Source organism: Daldinia decipiens (assembly GCF_022478715.1).
Source record: "Daldinia decipiens strain CBS 113046 unplaced genomic scaffold F4813scaffold_8, whole genome shotgun sequence".
Classification (NCBI taxonomy): domain Eukaryota; kingdom Fungi; phylum Ascomycota; class Sordariomycetes; order Xylariales; family Hypoxylaceae; genus Daldinia; species Daldinia decipiens.
In genome coordinates, this window is record NW_026054551.1 from 407,360 (window position 1) to 423,249 (window position 15,890).

The window sequence follows — 15,890 nt, forward strand, 5'->3', positions numbered from 1 at the left end:
TCTACCTACTCCTACCTGTTCCATCCCACACATTAACGGGACTATATTCTCACATTCTCGCACGGTATCAATGTGTCCCTTACGCCATCCTCGGCTGAGCGTGAGAGCACAAGAGTACGATCAGGATCGCGCTACACGAGTAGACCTACATCTACCGAGAATTAACTTCGACGGGTAGTCATAGATCTTCGATCCCCGCGGTACGTGTTGTGACTAAGCCATTCCGGTGCGAGGTAAGATATGGTAAGAGTCATTCAAAAAGCTTCGTGTGTTCTGGTCGAGTAATATAAACTGACCGTGGCTCCAGATGGTCGAATTATCGGCGAGCAATTATACCGGTCAGCCATGATTCGCCTATCCGTTTTGCGCGGTCCATATCCCATGTCCACGTCCACGAATTAAGTTGCCGAGTCACAAGGCAGGCAGGGTATTATAATAGGTACGTAGTAATGGAAAAAGACGTCTTGTGCGCGTTCCTTCTAACATGACAATTTAGCCCCGTACGTCCCCGTACGTTAGATTGAAAGCTAGAATTCAACCCCCCAGACCCTGAACCCTGAGATCCAGATCTCGTACATTTCTAGTGTCCATGTTGAGGAGTCGGATTAGCTTGCAGACGCGGGGCACGATTCATGGTATTCATGGTATTCAATAGGAGATTTTGGATCAAAGACCTCCTTGCACCGGGCTGGGAGAAATGAGACTTGTCTTTTTTGTTGGGGTGGTTTCTGTCGTATTCTTCATCAGCTGGGTGTTATATTAATGTCTACGAGACGATTTAGAATAGATGATCGGCCGCGGCTGCAGATTGAAGACTTCCAAGAGGCATTCGATCGTCAAGGAGAGTCGGAGTTTGGTATCGTTGTGCCTATTATCTGGGCCGGAGGCTCTCCGTGACTTAGCGCCCTTCCTCCAGAATGTTTTCCTTTTTTCTATCTCTCCATACGTAGCTTGCCCTGACTGCACGGTGCACGGGGTAAGAGATATTTTCTCGGACTCGGCGCCGAGCCAATCAAGAGGCCGGGCTTTTCTCGGGGGCAATAATTTCCAAGAGAACCTTGAAGAGCAGATAGACCTGTTAAGTCTCATAAGACTCTAACTGGATTTGGGGCATTTAGATGCCTAATATGCCTAGGGTATTCTTGGGGACTTCTCGTTTATATGTATGAACCTTAGAGTGGCGACTAATTTTAGCTACTTGGAGAATGATAGCTGTCAATAAGTCCCACCCGGAAGCTAAAATAAGAGAGATGTGCATATTTGATGTAAGTTTGAGTCAGCCGAGTTCAATGTTGTGTTGAACCACGAATGATGTGGGGGTTAATTCCCCTACGAGGTGCGAGGTGCGAGGTGCGAGGTAGCTTAGGAGCACTGGAGCGGCGTCGTTTATTACCAGGCTTTGATCCCTCCTTTTATTCCGTCTTGTCCTCGATATGTTAAAAGATTTCCAAACGATGTGATTATCATATTGGTTTAAATTTCTGTTAGCATATTCCTATACTGCGGATTAAAGTAACATACTAGCCATTTTTTTTAAACAAATTTATAACCAACCTATTTAACATTAATATAATGACAACAAGTCTTTAAAAACCCTTGCTCTTAAATAATATCTTCCCTTTTTCTCCCCCACCCTTCATTCGCCACATTGCGTCGTGTCCCTCGCGTGCTTTTTGTTACTAATAAGTACAATGCGAAATCATAGGCTGGTCCTGGCAACGTTTGAGGTACTCATGCATCCAGCTCTTATTGCACAAGTCACCGTCCGCGGTGTATTACAAGCTCGCTTGATAACGACCTCAAGGTGTACTGCTGCATATAAGACGAGCCAATCACCACCCACGGAACCTAGTCCGACAGTAACGTGCATATAAGACTACAAGCGATATAGAACCGTATTTTAATAACATAGCCCCTTGACAAGTACTGTACACAGGCCCTGGACGGCCCAGAGCCCAGAGCTTAGGGCGTCTGAACGTGATAGTTTAATCCGAACTCTCGTCTCTCATACATAGTAGGCCGGTCCTTCAAAGTAACCCCAAACCTAATCACGATCATGTATAATAGGTCTGTATGGTCTGCATGGCTAGTGCAAACACACTTAATACCGAGCAAATCCCATCCCATCTAAGCATCTACTTCCGCCAAAATCAGTATCCCGCTGTTATGACGTCCCATGATCCCAGAATTCAGGGATCAGGCCCAGTCTAATACAATTGCTCCGTCGAAGTTTACCAGTACGACCGGTCGAAGTTTGCCTCAATAGAAAGACAAAAAGAATCTAGATAGTTCGCACGACCTTTCTCACACATACACATACGCTTTCTCTCTCTCTCACTCCGGAATCGTCTCACATCTTGATTTATTCCTCCTTCGAAGCTCTATGATCAATTTCGAAAAACGTAGAATATATCAACGACTTGACGTTGTCATATTTGTACTCCATCATAACAAAAACAAATCAACTCGAAGGGCTCTCTACTAGTTGAAACTAAGCAGTCACCCATCACAAAGACTACCAGAAGCCTACAGAAGCTGCCTACAAAGGATCGCTACAAGCATGAATGCAGTTGTGGACACTGCGCGGAAGTTTGATAATTGGTCCGAGGAGATTCCAACATCATGGACTCCGACAATGTTCACATCACCTTTCGGTGAGAGCATCACAGCTCACGATTCTCAACTTTGGGCTAGCCCGGGTAACAATCTAGACGACTATTATAGGCCAAATCACCAATCCGCGCGGGACGAATTAGCAAATGATATAGATACAAGCGACAACGTGAGCAGGTATCTATTTTCCTTCAAATATCATATTCATACCTTGCATAACTTCCCAAATTACTAACTGGCGATTTAGTTTGATGCTGGCTATACAATCGACAACGCCGCCGTAGCAGCAGGCACGTTTGTTTACGACCAATATACAGGCACAGGTGCATCTGGACAATCTACTCACCATGACTTAGATGACCCTTTTGCCGAGCACACAAGACGATCGAAAAATATCCAACCAAGTGCCGGTGATGGAGCAATATTTAACAATAGCACCATACCGGCAACGTTATTATCACCGACAACAAATCGCAATCGCAATCGGCTTTCTTCGAATAGCTCCGAGACGAATAAACTTTCACCTCAGTCGGTGTTAGGGATATCACCAATATCCCCATCTTCAATGAACTGGATGGCGGACGGAGACGACCAACCCTCCCCTCCCTCCCCAGCATGTAGCGTCAACGCTGGCAACGACCACTTGCCGCCGGTGAACAGACGTAACCGTGAGCGGAATCGCGTGGCGGCACACAAGTGTCGGCAGAAGGCGAAGCAAAGCATGTCGGAACTGCAGATACGGGAACGGGAGTTGAGCCAGCAAAACCGGATACTTCTAGAGCATGCAGGTAGCTTAAGGGACGAGATTCTGGATCTCAAGAACGAGATTCTCAAGCACAGTAATTGCGATAGCGACATTATCCAGAATTACATCTCGCGGGCGGCTCGTGACGTGCACTGATGTGTATTGAAACTCGACGTCTCGGCGACTGACGACTAGTCGGTGAATGAGGTTGTCATCGTCTTGGTATTTTGGGAGGACTTTTGCCTGAGCAAGGATATCAACGAGTTTACTAAAAGAACGGACGGAATAGTAAGATTACGGCCAAGGCCTCTTTGTTCCAAAGGGAATTTTCCAACTATCTCACCTAGACCATCAGGTCTAATAATGGCGGCGGTTTCGTCTGGGACGTCGATTAGGTCTGCTAGACCCTGGCTCGCTAAGTACTTTCAAGTGACACTTGAAAGCTGGCATGATATGGGGTTTATCCGGCGTTTCGTCTTTCTTTTCTCGTAAGGGGCCCTGGAGGGGAATTTTTGTCCTTATGGGACGTCTGGAGCCATGTCATAGTAATTGACTGCGATAGCGCACTGCCTCGGTAGCCGGTGGCTGGCGACACGTTTGCTCAACTCAAACAACAAGGCGACATGCCATAATCAATATGTTGAATCTTCAAAGCTTGGGGGTTTATAAATGTAATACCAAGACGGCTTGATAAAACTTGACGAGGAGTCATGGTCGATATGTTTGGACTCGTGTCGTAGGATTAAGTAGATAGTCTAGTTGATACGGAAATACCAGCAAAGATATAGGAATGAGAGTGGAGAGTCAACTATGTTGAGGAACTCACCGAGGGGATAACAACATTATATACGCGAACGCTGCTAAGAAGTGATCATGTACCTTTATGATAAGTTGGAAACGTGCATAATATAAAGAAGATTTCACCTGTCAACATATCATCAGAGTACCCACCGGACCCCCATTCCAGCAGGGGATGTAAGTATCAGACGTATAGGAGAGCTTCGCGAAAACGACCACTCCCAAATATCCAGCTCCCATGGAATCGCGACTAAGCAGCCGGGGAAGCTAGCGAACACGACCTCCCATCTTACTATACGTCCGTCCCCTCGTTATATTACGCCGTCAGCTGTACCTTCGCCCCCGATTACTTGCCGATTACTTCCCTTTTCTTTTGACAACCCACAGAAACGGTTGGCAGGGTGCACGATGAGGTAATTTAAAAGGGATGGACTAAAGACTCTAGATTGTTCTCTTTACATCTGACTAATAACACTATACGCTATAACATATATACCTACCTCGCTTCACCGTTTTATAACAAAAGCCCGTTAATATTTTTAATGCTCAGACTTTATTAGGTCACATCTACCTATATAATAATAGAAGTTTATTGTATTTTATTTTATTTACAATTATAATGCTTAAAAGTTAAACTTATAAAAAACACTTGAATAAGACTTAACGTAGAATTGGCACTTGTTGTGATGCTATTCTGCTAGTGTCCGTTTACTAAATGAAGGCTATTAAGAATTATCATGATTGTTTACCCTAGCTAAGCTCTCCCGCCTCTTACGGTACCGCTATTTATAGGTAGAATGAGTATTGTATACGTCACAATTACCTCTTCCAGAACCGTGTTAAGCACTCCCGAGTCTTTCAGTTTAAGAACTTTAACATCAATTCTATACGGTCACGAGATGGATTTAAGAGATCCTATATGGTCATTTAAACGTGACTCAGTCGTAATTAGCCATCAATGTAACACCAAATTGTATAGGGCGGGTGTTTTATAAGTAATTCCCATCCAATACATATCGTTACACCCCATTCCTCATGAACGCATCCGGTTTTTTAATTTGACAAGCTTACACCCGGGTCAACGAGCCCATGCATCATAAAGTCTTACCGTAATCACTACGGCAGATAGCTTCCAAGGTCTAGATCGATACGCTATCATGTTCGCGGGGGTAAGTTATCTATGCATGAGAACTGCTGCCCGGTCGAGATGTATTATTTGACACTGATTGGCTCTATACACTATAGACATGGGAAGCACTCAACAGTATACGGTGCACCATTAGTACACAACCGACAAAACAAAAAAAGCGGATGAAAATTTATCCGACTTGGCATATATGCTATATTTATAGCGCTTATATGCGCTAAAGCCCACTATAAATACAGGGCATTACAGTGATGCATGCGCTAAAGCCCACTATAAATATAGGGCATTATAGTGATGCATGCGCTAAAGTTATAGCGCTTTAAAAAAAAAAGTCTCCAAAGCTAAAATAAAATTTATTAAATCTATTAAGTCCATTGTAATTATAGTAGACTTAGCGCATGCAGCCACTATAATTACAGTAGACTTAATAAACTTAACTTCGCTATAAAAATTTTCTTTTAAAGTATTTAAATACCTATTTACCTAATAAGGTAAGAGTAATGCGTATTAAATAAATAATATTAAATCCACTAAGTCCATTAAATCCACTATAATAATAGTGGCTGCATGCGCTAAGTCCACTATAATTACAGTAGACTTAATGATATTTTCAAAAATTAAATTAAGGTTCTCATAGCAGCTATCTACAGCTAGCAAAGTGTTAGCCAATTAAAACCTTATATTTACAAGCCTTGTAATTATAGCGTATTGTTCACTGTAATCCCCTGTAGTTGTAGGGCCTCTAGTGGGTACGTGCGCTATAATTATAGCGCTTACGCCAGCCAATCGGACGAATTTTCATCCGTTTTTTTGTTTTATCGGTTGTGCACTAATGTGCCACCGTAAACAGTGTGGATCTTATAGCGCTTGGATATATTAGCTGGGTATGAGAATATGTCATCACGACGCGGAGGCGACACCCATGACATTTTCAGAGGTAAACCGCACAACATAAACCAAAATCATACGAGATTGTTTCATACATCCGTATGGCCAAGGAAGAAGGCAGCCATTTCAATTATAATCGTGTCATTATTTCCCCAGCGCTCTCAACCTATCCCCCCAAACCCACAAAAGTAACGGCACGGGGAGACCAAGGGCTACAAAAACGAATGCCAGGAGACTGTGCTATCGTACAGTTGAGAGGCAAATATTGGAAAGACGAATCCTAGTATGTTAGATAGAAATCCCGTGGCGGCATGCGCCGAGGCACCCAGCTCGCCAAACATGTCAAGAGTGTATGCTAGCAGAGCTTGAGCTAGAATTGAGCATCCACACGTGAATATGATAGCACCGATGTCAACCATGACCCAAGAAATGCGGCATTCTGCTGTCCATCCGTACCAAAAGAGCCCCACGGGAATGAAAAGGACCCCAGGAATCATATACGGAACGCGAAACTCAGGCCGATCCTCACCCTTATTCTTTGGTCGATCACGTAGCCGTCTATGTATAAGGACCACTGTAGTAGCCAAAGTCAGAAATTACCCCTACTAGAGAGCTTTCGCATAATAACACAACTTTACTAACTCTTGCCCCTATCTGCGCCGTCATACAAAAGCCAATCGAGAAAGATAGATAGGTAGTGTAAACTGCCAATGAGAGGGGATTGCTCGTACCAATCGATCCAGAGCATTGCAAAAGTTGAGATCATTAATGTATAGATACCAAAGTTCAAGGCAAGAACGAGAGGTATAACCTGAATAATTGGTTGCCGGATAAGGAGCCGAAGCGGTCGTCGAAGATAGATCGCTAGCCGGGAGAAAAAGTCTTTCCAGGACGCCCATTGCTTTGGAGATGAAGCTGGCACGACCGACTCGGATCTCACGGCCGCCTTTCGACGTAGTAGAACCGGAGTGTACGACTCTTTAATGATAAATGCCCCCAATAGGGTTATGAATGCGTCGAAGGTGCTCACGATCCAGAAGAGCCACGGCCAGTAGACAAGCTGTACAACGGCCCCGCCGATGATAGGGCTCAGAGCCAGACCCAGATACGGAAGAAAAGAGGCGATGGGAAATGACTTACCACGATCTTTCGCGTGGTACATATCCGCCATGACAGGTCCCGTAAGCTAACGGAGCAAGAGAACAAGAATTCAACGTATTTTTCGAAGCTAACGAGAAATAATCATGCGTACTATAATGCCAGCCCCCGCGCCCGTTGCAGCGAGAAAGCTACTAGTAATCATCAAACCTGTTGATCTTCCGACCGTTCATCTCTGCGAGAGCAGCTATAAAGAATGGGCCAACCCCCCAAACCGAGAACGTAGACGGAGAGGATGATCTGCGAAGTCGACGCGTCGATGTTTAAATCACGAGCTATGTTACCGAGGACCGCTGCCATTTTGCTAGCTGATATAAAGTTACGAGCTGATCGATAGAAAAAATAATACCGATTGAGACCTTCCGCCACTCAGGCCAGTTGTATGGATCGTTAGGGTCGTCGGGCACGTCTCACGTTGCTCCGTACAGCTCGTGTAGCCGTGCGAGACGCTTTTCAGCTTCGGTATCTTGGTTCACAACTTGCGCTTTCAGCTGTTCTGGTAAGCCCTTAGTTAGAGGCTCCGGGTTTTTCATCAGACCGCCTTCTTTCTTTTCGCTAGGGGACATGCATAATTCAGGATACTAGACGCCTCGATTCGTGTGTCCGTGAGTTATCGTATATTCCTAAATACCTAGGTACCTTACCTACCTAGGCACGTTCACACTATTTCACTAGTCCGAAGAGAAAATCGCACCATCATATAAAGAACAATGCAATGACTCCATTACTGTACCCTGATTTCCGAGTAACTTCTACTCTTGACAAGGGCCTAGCTTAATAACACATGAGATATTCACAGGTATAGCCGCTCCCAAATAATCGTATGATATACCATCTCACCCCGGTAACCGGGAGTCGTTTCTATAGGAGAAATTATTAAGCTATCCCAGGATAAGCAGTCCGACATATTATAATTGTCTACGGTAGCTGCCTAAAAGTGATGATGGTATCCCGAGGTCGCCAATTTCATCATACCTTGATTTCCCCTTATTTTCCCCATAGGACCGAGCAAGAGACTTCGGAATTCCTTCCCGAAGGCTGAACTATAATACGCTAGACAGGGGCTAGCCCCGGACCATCCAATAGAACTACATCCGAGGATCTGATAAAATCCCTTGGTATCAGCTAGTGACACCAGCGGTCTACTAGCGCCATCTGATAAGCTTCTTGGACCGGGATTCATTATGGGACTGTGGGTCGGGACTCCAGAGCTAATGCGCATAAGACCCGGAGAAGGCAGGTAGTGAAGATGATGATAAAGACTGGAACATTTATATAGAGGTAGGGCTCGGAACCCATGGGCTCCATCTGCTCATAGAGATTCTCACTGAACAAGGATTGAAGAAAGCTTTGTCGTTATAGCAAGCTCGCATCCTCATACCAACCTGGTAGAAAATAACAAAGTGAACCAGCATAAAATCTGTTAAAGTTACCATAGAAACACCCGTTCACTGTGTGTTACATACCTAGGTAGGTAGATAAAATAAATGTTTAGGGCTTCGAAAAGCAAGTCCCAATCACTTAAGTTGTCATCCAACGTAAGACTTCAATTTCAATATTTTCCAATAAACAAAATAAGTAGTAGCGAACGTCTTCATTGTAGAGCCGGCTCAAGTCATAATCTAAATAGAGAAGCTTTAGAGTATAGTAGAAAATATTAAACCAAAGACTTTAGAAAGAGATAAGCCCTTGGTTAAACTCGTAGAGTATAGCAGATGCTCTGCTTCCTATCTCCATATCCGAATAGCATCAGGGCTTTGACGTAAATTACAATTACAATATCCTTGTAACTATCCCTCAACAACGTTATACATATTCTTTTTGATTCAAGTTCGTAATCGAAGCGTGTGTACGTGAATACACGGTGCGATACCTAGGCTCTGTAACCCAACGATGTCTCATTTGTCCCTGCAATAGTCTTGCCTAATGCCTAAAATGCTTTTCCTAGCTTTCTATAATTCTAATTGGTGCCACGATGCTCTAACCTAGTGGAATTCCGCTTTCTTTACCTTTATGCTAGTCTGCTTACTTTCCTTGCTTATATCGAATATCCTCTAATACAGTAAAAATTAGCACCAATCTTACATTATCTTCGCGTGCCTTAGAACTGTCTTATACTTGTCGTGAATAATTTGCGATGAAAGTATATAAAGGATAGTTGAGAAATCAATGGGGTCCCTTTTTCCCCGTCTCTGCTTTCCCGTGCCTGGGGGAAACTATAACAAATCGCTGACCATAGTGTAGTACAGGGTCTAAGTTTTCGCATCTGCTATGAGAATTAACCGAGAATGTCTTACCAACCTACTGTTTGGCACCCGTCCTCCTCTCAAAGCTTGTGTAATAACTGGCTTCTTACATGTAAGTAGCCACATTTGGCAGATCACATCGCATATGCAGAACTCCGTATCCATAGTAAGCCACGAGTCTCGCATATCCAACATTAGGGAGTTCCCTACCTAAATTGCGATGCCCAAAAATCCTTATTACATAGGAGATCTTGAATTTGACCGTTATGAACGACAAGATGGTTAATGCCGCTTATGCACTCAGGTTGGAGTAAATAGTTGTATCCCAGTTATAAGTAATTATAAGATTTAACTTCTCATGTATAGGTATACTTTATCTTCTAATCTGCACGGATATGACTGTCAACTTTTAGTAAATACTAATAGACTATCCAAGTTGAATATTTACTTCCTAATGTATATTGTGAGTAACCGACCAATCCTACATTTTCTTAAACCACAGACTCACATACACATTCTCAGCGAATCTCAATCATACCGGGCCTCGCCGGCTTCATCGAGTATATCCAGTGCTTATTTAGTGGAGCTCCGCCCCTAATGCTACCGAAAATTGACCGGCTTTTCGCCGCAGTATGTGACAGGGCAAAGCTTTGCCAGTTAAGCGCAAAGATCCATTCTATTCACAACCTCGCACAGGCTGCGATAAGCCGACAAGTTTGCGGCTTCGCGAAAAAAAAAAAAAAAAAAAAAAAAGGGAGTGTGATTGTGACGGGGCTGGTGCTTGTCCAGAATGAATATACATAAACCTAACAGCTCGCGGGGGTTGTCCCGTTTGTCCCGTTTGTCCGTCGGATCTAATCCCATTGGATATTAAAATTCCCACTGCCCCTCTGTCTGCGTGTAATTACAAGTCCAACAAATATCATAAACTCAATGGGGATCACATCCATCCCATCCGATCTGCTCGGAACGCGAGCGGGAATCTTCAGAAGTGTGCTGTTGACAGCTACCGTGGCCACCGCGGCATATTTTTCAGCCGGACTCGTTCTGCAGTCTAAAAGGGCCAAGCAACAGCCCATTACACCGTCTCCAAGGACAAGAACTCTCCCGACACTCTCAGAGGAGGAGACTTTAACTCTCCCATATCCGCCCGACGCCCTTCCCGGGGGGAGAGATGTAGAGACCCCGTATGGCTCAATACGGGTCTATGAGTGGGGTCCCGAAGATGGGGAAAAGGTCCTTTTTGCCCACGGCATTAGTATGCCCACAATATCGTTAGGAGATCTTGGACATGAATTTGTTGGTAAGGGGTGCCGTGTTATGCTCTTCGGTAAGTTATATCCTCTCCCCCTTTCTTCTTGACCATCGTATTATGGATACATTACCTAGGTCAAGGGCAGATAGGGTTCTTACCATTTTCCTTATCAGATCTCTTTGGCCGCGGGTACTCAGACGCGCCGAGTGACCTCGTTTACGATGAGCGACTTTATGTAACGCAGTTTCTGTTGGTCCTAGCATCATCCAAGCTACCATGGACAACGTTCAACCTTGTAGGATACTCTCTTGGCGGAGGCCTTTGTGTCTTATTCACGAGATATTTCCCGCATTTAATTAGCTCGCTCACACTGGTAGCCAGCTGCGGCCTGATCCGGCCGTACCATGTTGGCTGGAAGAGCCGGTTGCTCTATAACTCAGGATTCATCCCGGAGTTCCTAGTGAAAATACTAGTGCGAAGGAGGATACGGCCGAAGGCTGAGCAGCCGCCCGGTGCAGCCGGCGCCGATGTCGCGTCTGCCGAAACTAAGAAGCACTTACCGAACGGAGATAGCGATGCTAATGGCGGCGCCGGATTTAACAGTACATCCATCTCCAAGTTTCGGCCGAACGTCACTGTGTCCTCAATTGTGGGATGGCAGGTAGATCATCACGACGGGTTCGTCACGGCATTCCTCAGCACAATTCGAAACGCCCCTATTTATGCCCCCCAGCAAGACTGGGTGGCTTTACATAAGATTCTTGAGTCTAGGAGACGATCCGAGCATGACAAAGAAGCCGGACCGATTTCGGGACTCCGTGCCGGGAAGATTCTGATGATACTCGGGGAGGACGACCCCGTCGTCGTCAAGGATGAGACAATAGAAGACGCCCAAAATATGCTCGGATGTGACGGAGTTGAAATTGCTGTTTTACCTGGAGGCCATGAGATACCTATCTCGGCGAGTTCTCGTATTGCAAGTACGGTAGAAGCCTTCTGGCGTAAATATTTGGCTTGAGCAGGCTCTGTCGCCCATAAGGCATTGGATATCATTTAGGAATAGCCTTGAATAGATTGTATCTCTTAGTACCTAGCATTAGTTAGCTATAGATAATAAGTCCCTCTTAGTTGTTTAGCCCCGATGCTACATTACTTTACCCGGAAAGGAGATTTAGTCTAGGATGTCGAGTCTAGCAATGAGTTCTCTCAAAGCACTGACAAGGGCACAAGAACTCATTCGTTTATAACCATCAATTCCTTCTATTTAATTAAAGAACCACAAAGGTAGATGGATGGGGAGGAATATGTCATACATATGATGGACATGATTGTAGCATGACAGGTAGTAAGTAAATAGCCCGAGGGGGTTAGCTTTACAGTCACGCTTCGTTCATCATTTTCGAAGACTCCAGCTCTTCACATGCATCCAATTATGGTCTTTCTGCTGTATCTATAACAAAATACTGGACTATATAGTTGACTACTGTATTATATGCAACTCCGGCGGGCGAGTTGTTGCCACCATGCAATAGCATGCTAAGCGGTAGATACACCCTTTGTGTCTAACCTCACTCAACTGAACGACATGTCCGGATACTTCGAAGCTCATATATGCTGACCGGTCTGCAAAATAGAACGCCATTTAGGAACATGGTAATAACAACTGTCCTTACATACTATACTGTATGTATGTCAGCCTTTGTTCGTTATAGTATGATATACTGCATGGGTGATTCGCTAGACGTTTCTTGGGCCACACGCCAAGTTTATTGGCGTCGGCTTTCAAGGATCATTTTACCAATTGTATCAAACCCCAGTTAGTTGGCGGTGTGGACAGGGTAGCAGGGTACCACGTAGTAGTGCGTAGCCGTCCTGTCCAAAAGCAATCTGGGGATTGCTTACTGATTGCCTGCTGCCCATATGGCCTATCATATATTGTCAAGCATGAACCCCAAAGGGGCGCTGGCTTGGCGCCGGCATGACCACGACTGGCTGCTTCAAGGGGCTGCATACATAGTGTGCAAGGGTTATTTTAGATCAGTATCTAATGCCCCAAGTTGCTTGGAAAAGCATGGACTAAGAGCAGAAGGAGTGAAGAGAACTTTCTTCTAATATCCACAGATAATATGCATGACACGTTGCTATGTCCACCTCCTGTCCATCTTCAACGTATATGGGTTGGAACGCTGGGGTCTTGCTAGGAGAATGCTGGATACATTACCTTTGTAGATCGGACGATGAATGTGAGCCGAATATATAATATAGTATCTGCAAGCTGTGATTGGCAGATTTGCCAGAACTACAAGGAAACGCGGTAGCACAACCGGACTTACAAACACTGTAGGATACCATATATGTATGTATCGTGCGTAAGATATATCGTGCGCAAGTCCAAAGAGAACGTGATGATCCTAACCTGTATAAGTTACCGATTTACCTATTAGGGATCAAGTCACCGGGAATTTTAGAGTTCATCCCGACAGAGGTGCGATGTAGATGGAAAGTATAAGTTACCTAGGGATCTTATGATGTAAGTTAATTCTTCAGTATAAGGAATTGCATCAAAGGTGTGTATGTGTCGGATACACTAGTTTGATCGAGGCCATTGAACGCTAGAAGCCGGTAGGGATGCGCCCCTTTACCCCGCAATTCCTTTTAAGTTCTGGATTGCAGGTGACGTAAGTGAGCAAGCAAATCAAAAGTAAGAAGTGGAACATATGAATCTATTAGTGTTATCAGTCGTTTCATACCTGCTCCCCCGCGAAACTCTAATCTTGCCTTAGCAGCTGTCCCTTTTTGCATTTGTAGCTTAATGTTCTCTAGCAGGACACAATTAGCATATGCGCCAATCTTCTAGGCGCGTTAGCGTAGAGTTGTTTTTAGCTAACCAGCCAATAGGCTTCCACCCCCCCTCAAGCTTGGTACCTATGTACCTATGTATTAACTGAGCTCCAATTGTCTACAATTAGGTATCTGCAATGTCCATCCATCGCGACTGCCTAGCTCCATATCGATCCTACCATATCTGAGATTCTAACAAACGTTAGCTCTTATTTTAATTCGCCTTCTTCACACCTCTTTATATTCACCATACCTACTTCGATAATCCACCTTTTTTGCCCAACTCCAAAGTCCTGACCAAGCTGGTTCCCTATCCGGCGTTACATTTCCGTTATCCTACTTTCGGAAAGAATAACAACTGTCGAAATCGACGCCATCTAGAAGCCCAGAAGCTTGGGTTACCCCGCTTAGAGCATCTTCAAAGAGGATCGAGTCAGTCGATGCTACACGGCTGAGCATCGTCACGTCAATCAGCAAGACAACTTTCTTTGATAGTGCGCATTGGCGTCTCTTTGCGTCAAAGCGGAAAAGAAACGGTTGATCGTATTGTCATCGCCACACCTACCGACCTATCGTACTATACTTCCTTGTCACTTTCCAACTATCCATACTATTCGTGATATTGCCTACCACATCTTGTTTCATTCCTTTGACTACTCTGCTGTCTTCTGCCTCTTTCCCACCTCGATTCTGTGTTCCACTCGCCAAATCAATCATCCCACACAGCAAACTCAAGGTTTCACTTCTGCTACTTTTATAACGCCACATCATACCACCGCTCCAATCGAAACACGCATTCTTCAATCTACATCGTGCGATTAAACCAACTACTAGTCAACTACATAAACCCAGAACCTCTCCACGCTCTGAAGCTAGTCATCCTCCTCATCCCAACTTAAGCAATTAGAACTAGATCATTTACAAGCGTCAACATGTCGAACGACAACACTAGTGGTCCCTCTAACGAGCGCCGCGGCTCTGTTACTTCCGCTGCATTCTCTAGTCTCTTCCAACGAAGCAATTCGACCTCTACTGGAACTGGCAATGGCCGTGAATCGGTCACATCGGTGGCGGCTAGAGACCAACGTCGACGGCTATCCGTTACTACGGTAGGGCTGTCTGGTACGTCACCCAACTCTGGAAATGCCACGTTCGGAATGCGTAGAGGCAGCATCTCCACCAACAATTCGGATTCAATCGACGAGAGCGCCATCGATGACGAGGAATCCGCCAAGACAGGAGCTACTTCTCCTTTCGCTCGTCGTATTAGCTTCGGCGCCCAGGCTATGCGTAATCTGCGCACTGTACCCGGAAGCCCTGGATCAACTGGTAGGACTCCCCAGCAGTCGAGACGTATTTCTAATGCAAATACACGTGCTCCACCCTCCAGTGCCTTGTCTGCCTCAGCTGCTGCGAGGCGGGCAAGCACCCCTCAGGCAAGCAATGCATTACCTTACAGAGCCCCTTCTGACATGTTTTCTGCTCGGGCAGATAATGGATACAACTGGCCCGAGCAGCTTAGATCCCGTGCCGAAAGCACTGTTTCAGGTCACCGACCGAGTTTTGGACCTCATAGATACGGCTCGCCACCTCGCGGCAGCGGTCAACATGATCGCTCCAAATCTATTTCCGAAATGCCAGCTCCTCCTCAACAAGCCGCTACCGTAAAGCCGAAGCAGCCAGAAAGACCTAAGCCAGACCATATGCAAGAGCGCATTCTCAAGGGCGACTTCTATATGGATTGATTATGATTGGTGTTGTATAGAGGAATTCCCACATTGATTTATTTGACGTGTTTTGGGAACCAGTCTTCTCAAGCTAGTCCTTACAGGTTCGTGGTCACTCATAAGACCACGAGCCATGCGCTCTATCTGCTGTTTTTCCTTTGCATGCCGTCTCTTCAACCTACGTCATTCGTTTCGACGATTTGTTTCCATGGCGTTGAGATGGGGAAATGCGGGGGATAACCGGGTAAATTATCTTCTCAACGCGTGCCTAAACTCAGCCGAAGGAAGCCAGTATCGCTTGTGGGGATGACGCGTCGTTGAGAGAACCCAGGGCGTTTTTCCATATGATTTTGTTTGCCAATTGCGGCCTATGATCAGCATTGTCCGGACTTCAAGGGGCTTGTGTGAACAGCTACTAGAGCTCCACGACCCAATTGCATTTGTATGATATGACGATGGCGATGGATTAAAA

At 45.2% G+C, this 15,890-nt stretch overlaps 4 protein-coding genes across 4 annotated transcripts; 3 read left to right on the plus strand and 1 right to left on the minus strand.

Annotated features, from left to right (window-relative positions):
- The first annotated feature begins 2,344 nt into the window (after nucleotides 1-2,344).
- F4813DRAFT_325316 (uncharacterized protein) lies at nucleotides 2,345-3,847 on the plus strand. Its single transcript, XM_049241059.1, has 2 exons — nucleotides 2,345-2,782; nucleotides 2,861-3,847. Exons 1-2 carry the CDS (start codon nucleotides 2,561-2,563, stop codon nucleotides 3,512-3,514), a joined length of 876 nt encoding a protein of 291 aa, XP_049101769.1. The 5' UTR covers nucleotides 2,345-2,560; the 3' UTR covers nucleotides 3,515-3,847.
- Nucleotides 3,848-6,229: 2,382 nt separating this feature from the next.
- Nucleotides 6,230-7,362, minus strand: F4813DRAFT_401379 (major facilitator superfamily domain-containing protein; the record flags this gene model as incomplete). The annotated part of the gene is made up of 2 exons (XM_049248400.1): nucleotides 6,230-6,765; nucleotides 6,834-7,362. 2 exons carry the CDS (start codon nucleotides 7,360-7,362, stop codon nucleotides 6,404-6,406), a joined length of 891 nt encoding a protein of 296 aa, XP_049101770.1. The 3' UTR covers nucleotides 6,230-6,403.
- Nucleotides 7,363-9,965: 2,603 nt separating this feature from the next.
- Nucleotides 9,966-12,093, plus strand: F4813DRAFT_352020 (alpha/beta-hydrolase). The gene is made up of 3 exons (XM_049242482.1): nucleotides 9,966-10,058; nucleotides 10,118-10,925; nucleotides 11,024-12,093. The coding sequence occupies exons 2-3, from the start codon at nucleotides 10,529-10,531 to the stop codon at nucleotides 11,866-11,868; spliced, it is 1,242 nt and encodes a 413-aa protein (XP_049101771.1). The 5' UTR covers nucleotides 9,966-10,058; nucleotides 10,118-10,528; the 3' UTR covers nucleotides 11,869-12,093.
- A 2,530-nt stretch (nucleotides 12,094-14,623) lies between these two features.
- F4813DRAFT_379610 (uncharacterized protein) lies at nucleotides 14,624-15,436 on the plus strand (the record flags this gene model as incomplete). The annotated part of the gene is made up of 1 exon (XM_049245475.1): nucleotides 14,624-15,436. The coding sequence occupies one exon, from the start codon at nucleotides 14,624-14,626 to the stop codon at nucleotides 15,434-15,436; it is 813 nt and encodes a 270-aa protein (XP_049101772.1).
- Nucleotides 15,437-15,890: the final 454 nt, after the last annotated feature.

Coding starts and splice junctions, on each gene's coding strand:
- F4813DRAFT_325316 (XM_049241059.1), top strand. CDS start 2,561: ATGAATGCAGTTGTGGACACTGCGCGGAAGTTTGATAATTGGTCCGAG. Junction 2,783..2,860: donor ATATAGATACAAGCGACAAC/GTGAGCAGGTAT, acceptor CTGGCGATTTAG/TTTGATGCTGGCTATACAAT.
- F4813DRAFT_352020 (XM_049242482.1), top strand. CDS start 10,529: ATGGGGATCACATCCATCCCATCCGATCTGCTCGGAACGCGAGCGGGA. Junction 10,926..11,023: donor GTGCCGTGTTATGCTCTTCG/GTAAGTTATATC, acceptor TTTCCTTATCAG/ATCTCTTTGGCCGCGGGTAC.